This window comes from Nicotiana tomentosiformis, chromosome 9 (assembly GCF_000390325.3).
Source record: "Nicotiana tomentosiformis chromosome 9, ASM39032v3, whole genome shotgun sequence".
In the NCBI taxonomy this organism is placed as follows: domain Eukaryota; kingdom Viridiplantae; phylum Streptophyta; class Magnoliopsida; order Solanales; family Solanaceae; genus Nicotiana; species Nicotiana tomentosiformis.
In genome coordinates, this window is record NC_090820.1 from 113,105,966 (window position 1) to 113,123,225 (window position 17,260).

Here is a 17,260-nt window from a genome sequence, read left to right on the forward strand (position 1 = left end):
GATCTTGAAAGACCTCTTGGAAAGGAACTTCCATTGATGTCTGGCCATTTAGAATAAGTATTTTAGTACATTTATCATCACATACGTTTGCATATCATAGAGTAAAAGAACAATAATATTGCTACTATATACTTTCATTAGATAAAGCATCCAGAGATCCAACAGTTACGTGCTCTGTTACCCAGAAAGGAGAAATGATGGAGACCAAACAGAAAGACCGGGGAGATGCTTGAAGAGCCAAAAGATTATTTCTTGCTATACATGAAACCATGAATTCTTCTCCCTACCCCAAACCCCTACATTATTTGCTTCTTGCAACTACAATGCTAAGGACGTGAAAGATACCAGAAATGAGTGAAATTTCGTATCTAAAAAGCATTTTAAATTACACACTAAATGACTTGCACAGCATTAAATAATACAGCAGTTGGACTGGCGTGAGTCATTCTTTGACCCATACGGCAAGAAGAACATCATGAAGAATGCTCTTATGCCTTCGAAAGAATTCCAGAATGTGGGCTTCTCCTTTCTACAGTTGTGTTCCTTCAACATTGGCTTCTTCTTCTACTGAGTTATTCAGTGGGGTCTCTTTTGTTTTTTCCCCGATTTCTTCTTCTTGGTGCTAGCTCCTCTGCCTCGTTTAAACACAGCTAGAATCTCAATACTGCATCCAGTCAGATTAATTTCTTTAAAATGATGTTATGAAACTATGCCCCACAAACATAAAAGATCACTGAAGCAGTCAAACGAATGAAGGTTCAAGCAAAAGCATTTGAGCATCACATACCAACAAAGCAAGGGACAGGGATCTTAAAACAGATAAGAACATGCATAAGGTAAAAAAAAGAAGTTGACAAAAAAGAGGGGACATTTTTATATTTAACAAGAATTATCTTTATGCCCAAAATAGAGGAGATTTTCTTTCTTAGTTTCTTTAGAAATTAGAATGTGAGCATCTACAAACCCTGCCCCTCCAACCTCTTGGTCCTCTGCAATGTCTATTTCATTCCCTTGCTATCTCCAATGGGATTGGTGAGTTCCAGTTGAAAGCTATATTTTCTCAACAATCAGTGAACACTAATGCACAATCTCAAATGTAGAAATGTCCTTATTACAGGCATACTTAAAATTAGTAAGTCCCTTCCACACATCTAACAAACATCAAGTAGCAATTTCCACATAGAAGTGCTATTCATAGGCATGTCCGAGTATTTGTGAGCGGTGATTCCTTGGATCCATAAACTAGGTGATAATGGAAAGGAAAAGAACTGAAAAATAATAATCTAAAAGAGAGAAATATCATCTCTCCCATATAGATGTTCCTATACAGAATTACCAAGAATCTTCCATCCTCTTCTCCATAGTGGCACAAGCATAAAGCCTTTTCATTTAGGGTGTGTTTGGTATGAATTTTTCAATTTCCCATGTTTGGTTGGCTTAAATGTTTTGGAAAACATTTTTCTCATGAACTCTTTTTCCTCCAATTGGAACCTTCCCCACCAATCCCCAACAACCCACCCCCACCTACTGACCTCACCCCCGCCCACCCTACCCCACCCCACCCTCATCCCTACCTCACCCCCCACCCTAAATAGAAATATTATTAATAGTGCTTTCTTTTTTATGTTATAGATAGATTTTTTTTTATTTCAACAAATGAGTATTTCCTTTTCATGATATAAAAAAAATATTTTTTTCATTTTAACAAAAAAATTACTTTCTTTTCATGACGTATAAAAAGTATTTTCTTTCATTTCAACAAAAAATGATGAAGTAAAAAGTATTTTCTTTCATTTCAACAAAAGGAGTATTTTCTTTTCATGATGTAGAAAAAGCATTATCATTTCAACAAAATGAATATTTTCTTTTCATGATGTAGAAAAAGTATTTTCTTTCATTTCAACAAAGTATTTTTTTTCATTTCAACAAAATGAGTATTTTCCTTTCATGATATAGAAAAGTATTTTTTTTTATTTCAATAAAATGAATACTTTATTTTCATGTTGTAGAGAGTACTTTACTTTTTTTTTCAACCCAAAAAAGAGTATTTTCTTTTTAGCTATGGAGCATAAATTTCAACGTTTTTGTGTAAAAAAGTAGAGCATCACATTAGTTCTTTTGGGTATTTTCCGGAAAAAGTTTTCCACTCGCCAACCAAACAAGGGAAAATAAGTGATAAAACCACTCATTTTCCATAAAAACATTTTCTAGGAAAACATTTTCCATGGAAAACATTTTCCTTCATACCAAACACACCCCTAGTTTCTCCCCTTATTAGAACACTATACTGGAAGACCATTCAGAATTTTTTGTGCAACACACAGTTTCTTCCTTCAAGCAAATGTGTTTATTATGCATATACGTGAATGAAAATAATAAATAATACTTCATAGTTATTTGTAATCATATTCGATGAAATTTAATTTTAGTTGACACAGATGCAAGTTTAAATTTGTTTGTAGGACTACATGAATTACAAGAGGGAATGACAAAACCTTTGTGTTCCAGGAAAGAAATTAAAGCCATGGGCTTTATGCAAATGCCATTCCTTACTAGCTAGCAGTGACAAGCAATCCTGCATGAAAAAGGGCCTATAATCAGCTTCAAGATGACATAGTTCAGTGCCCAAAGTTGAATTGCATCTTATGAACCAAAAACTTGATCAAATTGAATGGTAGTTCAAACGAATTGTATTAAGACGCAGAGATCAAAGAGCTGCATCTCAATCTAATATGGATTTGAAGGAAGGCCACATACCTCTTTAAAACTTTCCCAACCACAGCTAATATAGATAAGAGTCTGAGGCAATGATTGATCTTCCTCATGTACAGTTGTGTTTTCAATTTGAATTGCAGCTTCTCTGGCACGCAGGACCCACGGTCTCTTCTCGTCTCTGACCTTTTCAGGTCTACCATAACAAATAAAACATAAGTGGATGACAGGAACACATTGAATGCTGTAGCACATCAATGATCGTGAATTTTCATAACAATATAGCAACCCACATACTTCCCAGAATTTTCTCTTACTCTACCTTTTAGATGAATTGGCTCTCAGTTTCAATGCTGAGATATGCCGTAGTTCCTTCACCAAGGACGGGTCCAACCCTTTCCTCGGAGGGTCAACCACAACAACATCCGATCCCAAGAGCCATGAAGTTGGTTCCTATGCAAGTCGTTACTTGAAGTGAAAACTTATACAACATCAAAATCATATACAGCTATATAGCATACCAAGAGAGTTCTAGGGTCCGGAAAAGAAGATTTAACAAGTTGAATCCATTCGGACAAAGCAAAGTTTCCACCAGTAGAGTTTCTCTCCGGAATTGAATTAAGAGGTCAAAGAGATAACATAATGGTAATTATGATGAAGCAAATAAATGACCAATACACTATATGATGACATTTAAATCACATGCAAGACCCCGAGGATACTGATGAGAGCTATTAGAACAAGAAACCCCCCAAGGAGGTGTGTTCTATCTCCACATCACAACAAAAACTTTTTTAAAAAAATCTTTTTTATTATTCTTAGGGGAGGAGAAGGGGAATTAGGGAGGAGATTACAAGGTGGAGAATCGACCCCCCACAACAAGGTGGAAGTTTAGGTAGCCAACCAACTGGGCTACCATGATTCCCCACAATAAAAGCTCTTCATGCCTACGGAACGAGCTTGACTGGTTTTCCCCTCTTTTGGTTAAAGGTGGTAGTTTTTTTCTTTTTTGGTTTGGGGTTTGGGGGGGGGGGGTTGCTACCCATTCTCACTACTGAATCCAATCCATACAAGGAAGTGAGGAACATTAAGTATTTGGGAGAAATAGGATTCTCAACACTGATTAACACTAAGAACCAAATGCATTGATAACTCCTTTCTCAGGAAGTCTCCAAGAGACTCAGCTTCCTCTAAAAATTAAACAATTTAAGGAGATTTAATACTTATTCCAAATGATCTGTTACTTTAACAGGGGAGCATCCTGTACCTCCCAGGGAATATATCCCATGCTATCAACCTTTATGCCACAAAACTGTAGATCAGAACACTCAGTGCAGCAATTGCTCTCCTTTACCATCATAATGATGCAAAATTTTCCATTAAATGGGTGCCATGCCAGCTTATATATAGGCGTACCTCTATTTATCTTACACTAAACTGATCAAGCTATTACATGTTCTGCCCACCTAAAAATCAATATGTAGCCTACATTTCCAGGTGATTTTGAATTCTTAATCTTTGTCCGTATATAAGTCCCCCCTCCCCCCCCCCCCCCCCACAATCTCCCTCTTTCTTCACCTTATACTGTTTAATTAATTGCAGACATTCATGAAGAACGGACCTCCTTCCCGATTCCCTAGCTTTACAGAGTAAATCAATACCTCTCCATATATTGCTGCTTTTTTTAAACTTCAAACAGAGGGAACAAAGAAACAAACATACATGCACATGTACTGCCAAAGTCACATAATTATTACTTGGGTGTGGGTTATTGCAATGCCCACACTTCATTACACAGTATCTAAATGAGATGGAATATCTATAAGTATGTTTTGTTCTGTTAATATTTTAGGGCAATTAGGGCTTACATGTTACTCCACTGTGACTAAACTCATCAAAGTGGGAAGCGGAATTGGCCAAGTGGAAGAAATTGAATTTAGATGACTCATTGAGGCAGTTCTTCCTATAATACAGGACCGAAGAGGTCATTTTCTGAACTACATCCAGCTTCTCAACCCAAAGACTTAATGAAGATTTGAGGATGACAGTGACCAGGTTTGTTTGGAACACCTTTGTCAGTGTAAACAACATGTCTTACTATTAGCTCCATTCTATGAATTTATGTAGGATCAGATTGCTACTAAGACTTCTGAAATAAGGAATCTCCATTTAATTAAATCTCCTACTCTGTGATACTACTACTGAACAGCCGCTCGTTTAGAGGGCAGTCCAAAACTGCTTGATGAGAACGTGGATTGGTGCAGATGGCTTACTGAGTTGCCATAGCTGATCCAAGATAGTCAGTTGTTCAATTGACAAAAGTGTGTAGTGAAATGGGATTAGCTACTAGTCTGCATTTTGTTCAGAAAATAAAAACAGAGCCTTTCAAAATAAGCAAATCCCTTTGAAGTGTTTGTATAGGACAATATTCACTACTCTGCTTAGGGATTCTAGGTGTATGCCTGTATGGCATGTGCCATGATTGAAATACCATTGGGAACTTAGTCTTAGCTTAGGGATATTTTGAGTAGATTGTCATGTTCCTCCTACTGTATGCCCCTTGTATCTTTGTAATGCTACATTTTATCTATTCTTGAAGCAATTATATTATACTTAAAAGAAAAAGATCTATGTGTAGGTGTACATGATAAAACAAAAATGTGTTTCTCAGAGTCAGTATGACCACATGAATAGATTTGAAAACCATATATTGAAGTAAAAATGCAGACAAGTTTATGTGACTAAAACCAAAGTTGTGCATGTTTGTGATGACTTATATGTAATTGACTTGTTGAGACTGACTATTGAAGCGTCTGCATGGTGCCAGCTGATATTGCTTTCGACATTGGTAGGCAAGCGCTCAACTGTCTTCTCAAAAGATTGCTTGGACTCTTTATTAACCTCAACACATTTAACTGACCTGAGAAGAAACATAAATTTAAAGAGGAAAGTTCAGACATGTTATCTTTAGACAAGTTATCAGATTTAAGTTTGTCCTAGAAGATGTGAGAGGGTATTCATCCACAAAGAGGGGGGGGGGGGGGGTTAGTACCAAATGTCACATCAAATTCAAAATAATACGTTGGAAAAATAATTCACAATAACACGAAGTGATTTTATCAAATGTTAACTTCAATTTTTGAATCCAATAGATTTTTCCATTTCCAGAGAGATTAATCTTTTTGGGAGTGACTAAAACAAAGAGTAGGTCAACAAAAGGGGTAGAGGACTGTTATTCTGACCGGCATTTCCTTGAAAAAGCCAAAGATAACCCAATTACACCAGCTCCTGCATAGAGATCAACAACTGATGCACCGAGAGGGACATATTTCTGTAACTTCCGCAGCAAAGAGTCAAAAGCCTGAAGAAGGACAAATGATTAAGTAAAATCGAGAGAAAAATGTATCGTAATGGGAAAATCGGTCAAGGTTGTGTGGTTGGGTTACCAAATTAAGAAAAAAAGGATAATCAGAAATATGCCCCTAGAAGCAAAATGCATGGACTGTGGCTCAAACCAAGTTTAGTTCATCGTTAAGTAGGTTTAGTGTAAGCTAAAGTAGGAAAATAATCATCAAAAACATGCCATTACATGGTCAGAAATTATGAATTGGCCCAAGACAAACCAGAAATGGAATAAAGTGGGGGAAAGAATGAAACTAAGTTATCTACCCAAAAGAAGACATGTCCAATGTAAAGAATAAGGATTCTATTCATTTTTTCCTGATAAGTGATGTGTAATAAGGATCTATTGGCACTTATCCTGCCGTGTCTAAATTTACTGGAGAACTAAGAACCTCATTCATAGCAAACTTTGGCTGGAGAAATCCACTATTGTGCTTTATCTGAGAAGTATGTTCTATGTCTCGTCTGTGCTACTCAGAGTGGAGGTCAAGAAAACGGTTATAAACATGATTGCTCTTTCCCTTAAAAAAGAACAAATAGAATCCTTTTTTAAAGAGCTCTACCCGTGTATTTGCTTGCCCAAAGCTTGATGGAGCTAAAGAGACATCAATCCCTCCAATGTGCTCCCAGAAATCTCTTTCCCCTGACAAATGCCTCCATCTGTTTCCAAAGATAATCTGCATACCAGCACGAAGATATCAACTAACTGCTGCACTCTTATAAAAGATATCACAGTACTGGCCAAATTATGAGCAACACATTCCAATCACATATATACTGAACATCCATTCATATGTGTGCATATCCATGGGGGGAGAGAGAGAGAGGGAGGGAGGGAGGAAGGGAGATATTTGCTCACATTATTTGATGATGTCTGGAAGTTCGCCCAAACTGAATGAATTAAATGAACTTTTCTCTTTGGCCCACCATTTGCCCAGAGGAACTACATTAGAAGGTGAAAGTTTGTGTAAAATTAACGCAATCCATTGATGAAGAAGTCTAGTTTTGCTAACATCACACTCTTACATGGGCTAAAGCATTTAATTTTCCAGAGTTTGCTGAATTCTCGCTTCTTGAATTCCAAACCAAAGAGACCTGCACTTTACCTGAAATAAGACAATTTTTATCAACACCATCAAAGATCATCCTAAGCCTCTTATTCACTATAACATGTACAAACCATTCTTATATCTCTCCGGGATAGGAAGGGACGTATCATGCGTAGTGACGGCCATCTGCACAATAATTAGTTGCATCTCAGATAAAGAACACCAAAAATCTCATTCAAACTATCTCAGCGACCTAATTCTTTCCTCTGCAAACTTATACTATGTATTACTCACCTGAACATACCTCAGGTCACCAGTGCCTTGATCTTCATCATATGGTTCAACATTCAACTCAATTATCCCTGGAGGGACCCAGACAACGCCAACAGTGAAAGAGAAAAAGAAAATCCAAATGAGAGTAAAGAATAGACAAATAAATACAGCGGCTGTTGTTTAAATAGGTACGTTCACACTATTTAATACACTTCGAAAGAGAATGACACACAAATTATTACATAAATTGGGGGGGGGGGGGGGGGATAGGATGCAGGATTAGGAACAAGCCTCGCTTCAGGAGCTCCACAGCAGCATTGATGTTCGGATGATGAGCTGCAGAAAGAGAGTCACATAATTGCACTTAGATAATTCTATTGTCTATGCATAGATAAGTGTACCACAAAAACCAGATATGCGGATAACCAAATAGCAGACCTTTACAGTCAGGGATATCAACTACGTTATGAGTGCCCTCCTCATAAAGCCCAATCAGAGGCTTGCTTGATGAACCTCGAACAGCGAGCTTTGCACGACATCTCCATCCCCACTGCATCCAAAGGACAGTTAATCTAGCTCATAATTGATGCCATAAAGTAACTCCACCAAAAATACAACAAATCAATTTAAGGCACAATAAGATTTACATCAATCACGTACTAATCTACAACTATCAAATGAAAAATCTTTCACGCCAAGCTTCTTGAAGTAACCTATAGCTTCATCAATTACTACTGGATGGTGAAGATCAAAGTCTTGAGTGCAACCAGAACACCTGTAAAACCACATCCAAATTGAGGCAGTCAAACACAATATTATACTACAATCACAAACATCCACCACTATACACAATATTATACTACAATCAGAGGTGGATCCAGTGTACCAACATTCAACATCTATCTTCCACTCGAACTATATACTACTGGAAAAAGGTTTAAATTTGCACCTATACTATCCGAAATTGCTCAATTTTGTGCTCCATTTCACTTTTGGTCCTTTTATACTCTTGCTATTAGCAAATCGTCTCATATTTGATGAAGCTCCAGAGTAGAATTGGTGGACTCCATGTGTCCAAATTCTTCGATAGAAATGATCCAAATTTATCCCTCAAATTTTAACTATGGTTTAAAATTAAGCTCAGGTTGGCTAGAGTTCAAGGGATAAACAAGACTTTTTCCTAATGACAGGAGTAACATTAGACCAAAAGTTTAACGGAAAGTAAAGATGTCTTATGCTATATAATAAAAATTACTGAGCTGAATACAGATATTAAGAGGGATAGTCAATAATGAATAGTTATGAGCTAGTGGAGCTAAGAATAATGAAACCACAGGAAAGAAAAAGGTACGTACGACTGGAAATGAGTGCAATTGAGGGCGCAGGATAAGGAAGGTGGAGGAGGAGGGATAGGATTATTAGGGTTTATAGAGAGAGCTGATGATGATGGGGCAGAGACACATTCTGCGCACAGCTGATTGCTCGTAGCTTGACAGCTAATAATGCGATGGATTGAAACTGCCGGAGAGAAGAAGCTCAGTGCCATTGGAAAATTGGAACTGCTTTCTCAAAGTGTTCGTTACAGTCTCAGCTGCCTATGGCGGGAATGGATAAAATATTTAAGAGCAGTATCTATATCCGATATACTAATATCTCAGCGATGCCCGATTGCCCGTTCTCATCTCTGGGTGGGCCAATTCAAGTCGAATTATTTGAACCCGAGCCGTTTTGTTTTATGTATTAGCTTTACTTAACATAATACCAAATATGATGTATAACTTATGCTTGTATTAGTTATACATAGGTTGAAAAAGTGTATCAAACAAGATATTACTAATATACAAAGTTAATGCACTCTACCTACCTCTAAGGGGTCGTTTGATAGGATGCATTAGCTTTGTGTATTAGTAATACTTTATTTGGTACACTTTTAAGCATATGCATTAGTTATACACCCTATTTGGTATTATCCTATGCATAACTATTGCATAAGAAATTATGGTTTTAACAATGCAATCAATTTTAATGTATGCATTAACTTAGTTAAAGATAAATTTCTCTAATGCACTCTACCTACCTCTAAGGGACCGTTTGGTAGGATGCATTAGGTAAAATAATGCATGCATTAGCTTTGTGTATTAATAATACTTTGTTTGGTACACTTTTAAGCATATGCATTAGTTATGCAAATATTAGTTATACACCCTATTTAGTATTATCTTATGCATAACTATTGCATAAGAAACCATGGTTTTAATAATGCAATCAATTTTAATGCATGCATTAATTTAGTTAAAGACAAAATTGTCCTTCAAAATTTATGCTTGATTAAAATATGCTAATATATTAATGCAAGTTTGAAATAATCCAAGAAAGTGAGAAATAAAATTATATCGCTAGTAAGTAAATAAATACTTAACATATTTTCTTTTTTATAAATAAATATTAAGTTCTATACTATAATATAGGTAGACAAATTAAATAATTTTTTAAAACCTTTTTCATATAAAAATATTCCACAACATATGTTTCTTTTAAGAAGATAACGTGATGGACTGGTTATAAGGGTATTTTTTTAAACAAACAATTCTTTTAGAAATTGTGCAATACTTTAATACATCAAACCAAACAACGGATAAGAAATATGTCAGCATAAATTAATAATGTCAGCATAACTAATATCAGCATTACTAATACACCATATTCAGCATTATTCTTACACACTCTACCAAACGACCCCTAAAAGTAATATTGACCATAGAGGGTTATATGTCTCGTACTTGAAAATAAATTGGGAAAATGCTTAAATATACTACTAAACTTAAGAAAATGGCTCATATATGCCACTCGTTAATAGTTGGTTTTGAATATGCCCCACTTTTACCATTTTTGGTCATACGTGCCATTACCCACTAACTGCATCCCACCTTGTCTAATTACTATATTAGATTTTGCCACATGGCATTATCTATACCCTCCATTATTTACGAGTCCCCATTCCTTCTTACCTTCTTTTACGAATGATATATGTGAGCTATTTCGCTGAACTACATGGCATATTTGAGCCTTAAGCCCTTAACATCTGTAGTTTGCAAATAAGGACAACATTAAATCATTTTTGTGAAGGCAAGGATACCAAACTATTAAGGAAGACAAATGTAAACTATTTTCGCATAATTTAGGGGAAAATTTGGCGTTTTCCTCCTTTTAAAGATAAATATGACAAATCATTGCAAAGAAATTAGTCTGCTAATGTTTGTCCCTGACATTCTTGTGTATATATCGCTCGACTTATTGTGAATGATACTGAAAATCTAGCTCTTATCATCTGTTAACATGCAATTAAAAGAAGCTGAAATTGAAGCTTCTTACATAAAATTTTTTAGAAAATCATGATGAATTCCCTTCTTGCTTTTATCTTTCTTTTTCTTTTTCTGCTCCTCGGGGTGATTAGCCATGGTTTCTAAAAAAGGAAATAATCTGGTTATAAACAAGATCCTTGGCAGTAATTCCCATGATAAAGTCAGCATGAGCATAATTCTTGATATACTGAACTGTCAACTTGTTTACATCATGGAACTTTAGAGCGTCGAGCAATGTCTCAACGTCTTTGCCATCAGAGAGTGCATCTTGGCCTCCATAGCTGAGAAATAGAGGAAAATAGCGAGGAATGTTGGTTAAATTATATTTGGGAGGTTTCGCTTCACCATAATGCGCCAAATTGTAGTCGCTCCCATAGTCATATTTTGATAGTATACCGTCTCTAACAGCTGCATTAATTTCAAACAAGTTAGAGTCAGTTATATGAATCTTTAAATGCGTATTTGAATTTTTGCGCACTAGATTATTGTGTAATTATTTGAGAGAACTTACTCTGAGCCAAATGCACCAGGTTCTTGGTTGAAGTGGATTGAGGCTCGTCATTCAAGAAAAGCTCGACGGTAGAGGCATTCAAACAACAGTTTTTCCCTTTATTCAAATGGAAGGTAATTAATTACATTTGTAGAGTAATTGGGACATTAATATTTATTAACTAAAATTTGAATAATTAAGTCTACTTTTGGAGAAGTTTAGTACCAGTAAGCGCACTCATTAAGTCATAGCAGTCCACCCCTGGCTGAGCACACAAGAACTTGAGTAAATTGGATACAGGTCCACTAAAAACACACAAAACAAAGAAGTGTCATTAACTAATTGAGATAAATTACCCAAAAAAAACTGTGTTGCTCGGACTATTCAAAACTGTCGTCAGGTGCGTGCCGGATCCTTCAGATATAGTGTATTTATAGAGTATCCGACACGGGTGCAATAACAATTTTGAGGAGTTCGAGCAACATAGCTAAAAAAAAAGTAGGGAGTTGAAAATTGAGTGAAGTTATTTACCCTTTTGGATTAAACTCTGCGAGACCAAATATTGTGGTGATCTGTGAACATGGTAAAAAACACAAATAAGTAAGTTACTTAGTAATTTGGTAACTAAGTGAAAAGGAAAGTTTGAAGAGAATTAATTAAGTACTAACTTCACCAACAAAAGCTCTAGCAGCAACATCACCAAGTGCAGTTGTCATATGGCTCAAATAAGCTATTGGACTGAGCAATACTGCTGATTTGACCTTGTCTACCTGTCTTCCTTCTGAGAAGGATGCCAGTGCTATTAAAGTTCCCTGTAAATCCTTAACATATCTAAATTAAATTTCATCACACCATAGACAAGTGAAGTTATAAATCCTTTTATCAAAATCTTTTCTTATACCGTTACATCTATTCTGAGTAGAGGAGAACTACGATTTCAACTTTATTAGTTATGAATTTTTGAACTACAATTTCAATCTACCTCGGCCCCTGATTTTAAACTCTGAACTTACCATTGAATGGCCTACATAGTGAGTTTTTTGTCCTGTTTGTTTGAAGATGAAGTCAATGACAGCTGGTAAGTCATGGGCCACCAAATCATCCCATGTCCAATTCCAGAATTCCTGTAAACCATTATAATTTATAATACAAACTTAAAGCCACTTTACATTATTAACAGCACAATTCTTTACTTAGTTTTTTACTGTTGACCTAACAAGAAAATGTATTGTTCTTTGAGGATTGGAAGGTGATATTACCGAATCGTTAGGATCAAGGGTAACGTGACGACGACTGTATCTGGTTCCCCTGATGTTGGAAATCCAAACATCAAAGCCATTATCTGCCAAGATCATCGCTAGTGATTGTTCAGGTGGATTCAACAGCCATGTCGCGCCATCCTGCAAATAAAATAGCCAATTTTTATATTTCATCACCCTGATTAATTTTTTTTTTTTAATAATGGTAACAAACCCTGATTAAATTTTATAATCCTAACGTTTTCAATTCCTTATACGTTACACAACACATTTCCCATTAATACTATTCCTAGTTGAGTTTAAGTTATATACATTGTCACTAAAAGAAATTTTTATATCACATGTGACCTGTACTTCAGGAATTCTATCTTCAAATTCAGGATTTTAAGTATATATGTTCAACCTTTAAGATTCTTAATATTAAATACATTATATTTTAAAAGTTATGAGTTCATAACTATTATTTATTGTAATTTTACTGGACTTTTACACGTAAATATATGTTACGCGCCGAAAATAATAGTTTAAGATGAACTCGGTATGACTATGTTGCATCTGCCCTAGCAAATATCACATTTCAATATAACTTACTTGTAAATATTCTTTTGTTGACCTAATAGTGTAAAATACTTTTTGCGGACTTATTACTTTTTGCGGGTTCGAGTCATTAATGAAGCAAAGTGAGTCGCTCTTGGGGAATGAAAAAAAGAAGATGGTCCGGATTGGATATCATTGCTAGTCTGACTTTTTTTTAGCAACTTAGAAAATAGTTTAAAACTGATTGAAATAATGTGTTCTTTACCTTTTATTGCGAGAATAAGTGAAAAATAATACGCAGAACTTCTGTTACTCCGTAAATCAAGAAAAAGTTAAAGTAGGTTTTCTTACTTTGTGAATTGCTATATGCTGCAAATGCTTTCCTTTTAAGAAAGAGAGGATAATATTTTATATGACCTCATATATACTTCTGATGATACTCAATTAATCAAGGTAAGTTAAGTACTCTTCACTTGTGTGAAGAAGTAAGGGAGTTTTAACAAAAGATTTGGTCTTAGGAATTTGTAATGTTCTTCTTCCATTTAAGAGTAAGTTTATGTTTCTTTGCTTATGTGAAGAAGTAAGGGAGTTTTAACAAAAGATTTGGTCTTAGGAATTTGTAATGCTCTTCTTCCAATTAAGAGTAAGTTTATGTTTCTTTGCTCATAAGTGGGATCACGAACTACAAAATGATACTCTCCAAACACGTTCAGTAGTGCTCTGCAGCAGGCTTGGGTTGAAGTAAGGGTGGCATGTGGGCCGGGCCCGATTCTAAGCGGCCCGGTCCTAAACGAGGCAGCTCAAGCGGGCCTAAGTGGGTCCAACAGATACTTTCTATTTTTTAAATTTTTTTTATAGAAGTTAGACAAAAAAAATGGTAATAAAAATATCTAAGACAATTCCTTATAAATTATATTATAGAATTGTCACCTAAAGTTTTTAATTCAAATTTAAAGACAAAAGTATTGTAAAGAGATATTCAAAGCAATGCGTTATTATATATATATATATTAAGACGTATATATAATATAGTATAGTATATATATAAGTTATATTCGATATATATAAGCTTATATATATAATATACTATACTATATATACATCTTAAGATATATACGCTATATTCGATTTACATAGTATATAAGCCATATTCGATAGTATACATCTTAAGATGCGAATAGTATACATCTTAAGGTATATAAGCTCTCTCTATATATATATATAATATACTATATTATATATACATCTTAAGATATATAAGCTATATTCGATTTATATACTATATATATATCTTAAGATATATAAGATCTCTCTCTCTCTATATATATATATATATATATATATATATATATATATATATATATATATATATATAGCTTAAGATATATTAGAATATATAAGCTTATATATATACTATACTATATTATATATTCGATATATATACATATCTTAAGATGTATATATAGTATATATATAAGCTATATTCGATATATATAGATATATACTATACTATATATACATCTTAAGATATATGCTATACACTTAGTATATATATAAAAGCTATATATATAAGAAAAAGTGTAATTATAAAAAAATTAGGGTTAAAACAAAGTTGGGGGGTTAAATGCCTATTTATAAATAGCCAACGGCTATTTTGGCAGGTAAAACGGTCATATTTTAAATGCCATAAAGGCTATAATATGGCAGATTCTTTTTTTAAAAAAGTTTAGCCCTTGGTCCCGGATAGGCCCGTTTAGGATCGCTTGAACCGACCCACTTCTCAGTCGATCCCGGTCTCGCGGGCCTCGCCTATGGGACCGGCCCACTACCCAACCCACCTCCCCACGGTCCCAGTCCTATCCGGTTAGAACCGTTTAGGCTTACTACCCATTTGGGCTTGCGGTCCTGGACCGGGTCCGGTCCTAACCGGCTCACATGCCACCCTTAGGTTGAAGGGATCCTAAGGAGATTAATCTTGCTAGTGAATGATGGTTAATATGCTACCTCAATGGACAAAGGCTTAACGGCAGAGGCAAAATCATGATTTAAAGCTTATGAGTTTGAGTTTCTAATATTTTTAAGTTAAAGAGTTCTAAATTAATAATTTATACATATTCAATAAATTTCTTAAAAAAAATATAACTTTGGATTAAAGATAATGGATTCAATAGTACATTGCTAGCTCCCCCTACTTAATGGTCAAGATTGAAAGATATATTAAAAAAAAAAATCGAATATTCAACCTCCTTGTTAATCTTGCAAAGTATACCTTGTGCAAATGATAAAGGACATTGGCACATTAAGGTCCACCACTTACTGTCTTCACTTTTTGATGGAAATAAGTAATTGATACCTTAGCATGCCCGAGGCAATATTATCAAGAAGACGCGCAATTGCACTGTTTTGCCCATATGGTCAACTTTTTAATGCAGATTTCACACTGTAAATCCTCCCCTTTTAAGAAATCATGATGAACCCCTTCTTTAATCAGTGAGCTTGTCACTGAGAAATCATCATCACTCTTTAGTGTTTTTGTCCTTAAAATAATTGGACAGATAATTTAATTTTTTTACTCGAGCTGACCAGTCAAGCGAAACGAATCATGATAAAGTTCACTATCTCCAAGTTTTACTCCATGAAAATCGGATCTGTTTTTCTTTATATTATTATTTATATAGTTTAATATCTATTACAGTAAAGTTTGTTACCATACTTATGAGATTACTAGCAGGGGATGCTAGAATTTTTGTATGAGGTGTGACTTTTATTAAAAAAAAAGTTTAAATAACTTTAATTATTATAGTTCTGGACAAGAAATAGTCTTAAAATATTGGTTTGTTGAATTTTAAGTTAGAAAATGTCCGAGTTCCATTATATATAAGCACAATTTTCACCACAGAGGATCTCTCAAATAGTCGCAAAAAAAAGTACTAGTTGCCTCGAGCAAAATCAAACACATAACCAACACACCAAGAGACAATTTATGTCAAGTGGTGTTAGTTTTTCTTCCGTTTTCTCACAGTATTTATACATATATTTAGTAAAAAATTTCGATGAAGCGGTGTATCAAAGCTCCCGATTACTAGGTAATGTTACATATCTTAGAGATTTATCTATGATTACTTAATTAATGACATGATTATTGAAGATTCTATTTTAATTTATGAATGTATAAAACTTAAAAACTTCGGAATGATATAGTTAACTTTTTTTGTTGCTGAGAGAATCGCGTTCGTTAGTAATTTCCTCAAGATGCAAGTGATGTACTAAAAGTAGAGGTAGAGCGTAAAAGTAAAGCTTCTTAATTACCACAAGAACACCGTGCTGCAACAATACTGGCTGCCTGTTTTGCCCACCACCACCTAAGCGGCCTTCTGGAATTCTTTGCACGCTTAGTATGTAGCCATCATCAGTTTTTACCTGAGATATGCAAAAAAAGAAACACATAAAGACCGCAGAATCAACTAAAAGTACAGTCCGGTGCACGAACATGTCGCACTCTCGCAGGGTCCGGGGAAAGGGCGCACAGCCTACCGTGATACAAGCATTAGTGGCTAATTCCACGGTTCGAACCCGTGAACTATAGGTAACACGGAGGTCAACTTCATATACAAAATTAATTACCTCAAATTCTTGGCATTTGTAACCATGAATGGCGACAGTGGATGCGCACATGCCAGCGGGTGGTGCAGTATCCCCGCCATTAATATCATGGTTGATGAAGCCAAAATGGCTTCCCCTGCTTGAACTAAAAACTCGACAAGGCTGATCAAAAACTAAGATAACTAATGACACTAGGCTCAAAACACGCAGACATGACAAGATTCCAAACGCCATTAATTCTGTTTTAGCTAAGTAATGGATCAGAAGGGGAGGTGGGGGCAATTTGCAATGGTGGAGTTGAGAAAGCTCAAGAGAAATATATTTATAGAGAGACAGAACAGAGTGAGATAAAAAGGGTGGTACGTGAACAGAAGAGGAATGGACACCCACTGGGAATTATCGGGATAAACAAAGTGTGAAAACGATTTTCTTTTGTTCTGATGAGCTTTTCAACTGACTAACTAAACGATTTTATCTACCTTTTTCAAAAGAGGTTTTAGTTTTTTGCTTTTCTATATCACATTACTATAATTTAGTTTCAAGTGTGAACAGAGTCAGGCAGTGTCCAAATAG

General features: G+C 35.1%; 2 protein-coding genes across 2 annotated transcripts; both read right to left on the reverse strand.

The window, feature by feature from the left end:
• Window positions 1–229: 229 nt before the first annotated feature.
• On the reverse strand, window positions 230–9,047 carry LOC104098140 (uncharacterized). The gene is made up of 15 exons (XM_009604807.4): window positions 8,792–9,047; window positions 8,097–8,211; window positions 7,875–7,986; window positions 7,728–7,772; window positions 7,458–7,525; window positions 7,295–7,349; window positions 7,141–7,220; window positions 6,974–7,057; window positions 6,678–6,791; window positions 5,955–6,073; window positions 5,515–5,632; window positions 3,035–3,165; window positions 2,758–2,908; window positions 2,496–2,575; window positions 230–664 (listed from the first exon to the last, which is right to left on the reverse strand). The coding sequence occupies exons 1-15, from the start codon at window positions 8,980–8,982 to the stop codon at window positions 577–579; spliced, it is 1,551 nt and encodes a 516-aa protein (XP_009603102.1). The 5' UTR covers window positions 8,983–9,047; the 3' UTR covers window positions 230–576.
• Window positions 9,048–10,579: 1,532 nt separating this feature from the next.
• On the reverse strand, window positions 10,580–16,994 carry LOC104098141 (triacylglycerol lipase 2-like). The gene is made up of 9 exons (XM_009604809.4): window positions 16,709–16,994; window positions 16,394–16,504; window positions 12,548–12,688; window positions 12,302–12,412; window positions 11,957–12,100; window positions 11,820–11,860; window positions 11,514–11,593; window positions 11,310–11,405; window positions 10,580–11,206 (listed from the first exon to the last, which is right to left on the reverse strand). Exons 1-9 carry the CDS (start codon window positions 16,919–16,921, stop codon window positions 10,887–10,889), a joined length of 1,257 nt encoding a protein of 418 aa, XP_009603104.1. The 5' UTR covers window positions 16,922–16,994; the 3' UTR covers window positions 10,580–10,886.
• Between the last annotated feature and the right edge of the window lie 266 nt (window positions 16,995–17,260).

What these genes read in the sequence shown, in the direction of transcription:
- LOC104098140 (XM_009604807.4), bottom strand. Translation starts at nt 8,982, where the DNA reads ATGGCACTGAGCTTCTTCTCTCCGGCAGTTTCAATCCATCGCATTATT. An exon ending in TGATATCCCTGACTGTAAAG is followed by an intron (nt 7,773 to 7,874) that starts GTCTGCTATTTG and finishes CTCTTTCTGCAG; the next exon opens with CTCATCATCCGAACATCAAT. An exon ending in ACCATGCAGACGCTTCAATA is followed by an intron (nt 3,166 to 5,514) that starts GTCAGTCTCAAC and finishes CGACTTGCATAG; the next exon opens with GAACCAACTTCATGGCTCTT.
- LOC104098141 (XM_009604809.4), bottom strand. Translation starts at nt 16,921, where the DNA reads ATGGCGTTTGGAATCTTGTCATGTCTGCGTGTTTTGAGCCTAGTGTCA. An exon ending in CCCTTGATCCTAACGATTCG is followed by an intron (nt 12,413 to 12,547) that starts GTAATATCACCT and finishes AATGGTTTACAG; the next exon opens with GAATTCTGGAATTGGACATG. An exon ending in ACTATGTAGGCCATTCAATG is followed by an intron (nt 12,101 to 12,301) that starts GTAAGTTCAGAG and finishes AAGGATTTACAG; the next exon opens with GGAACTTTAATAGCACTGGC.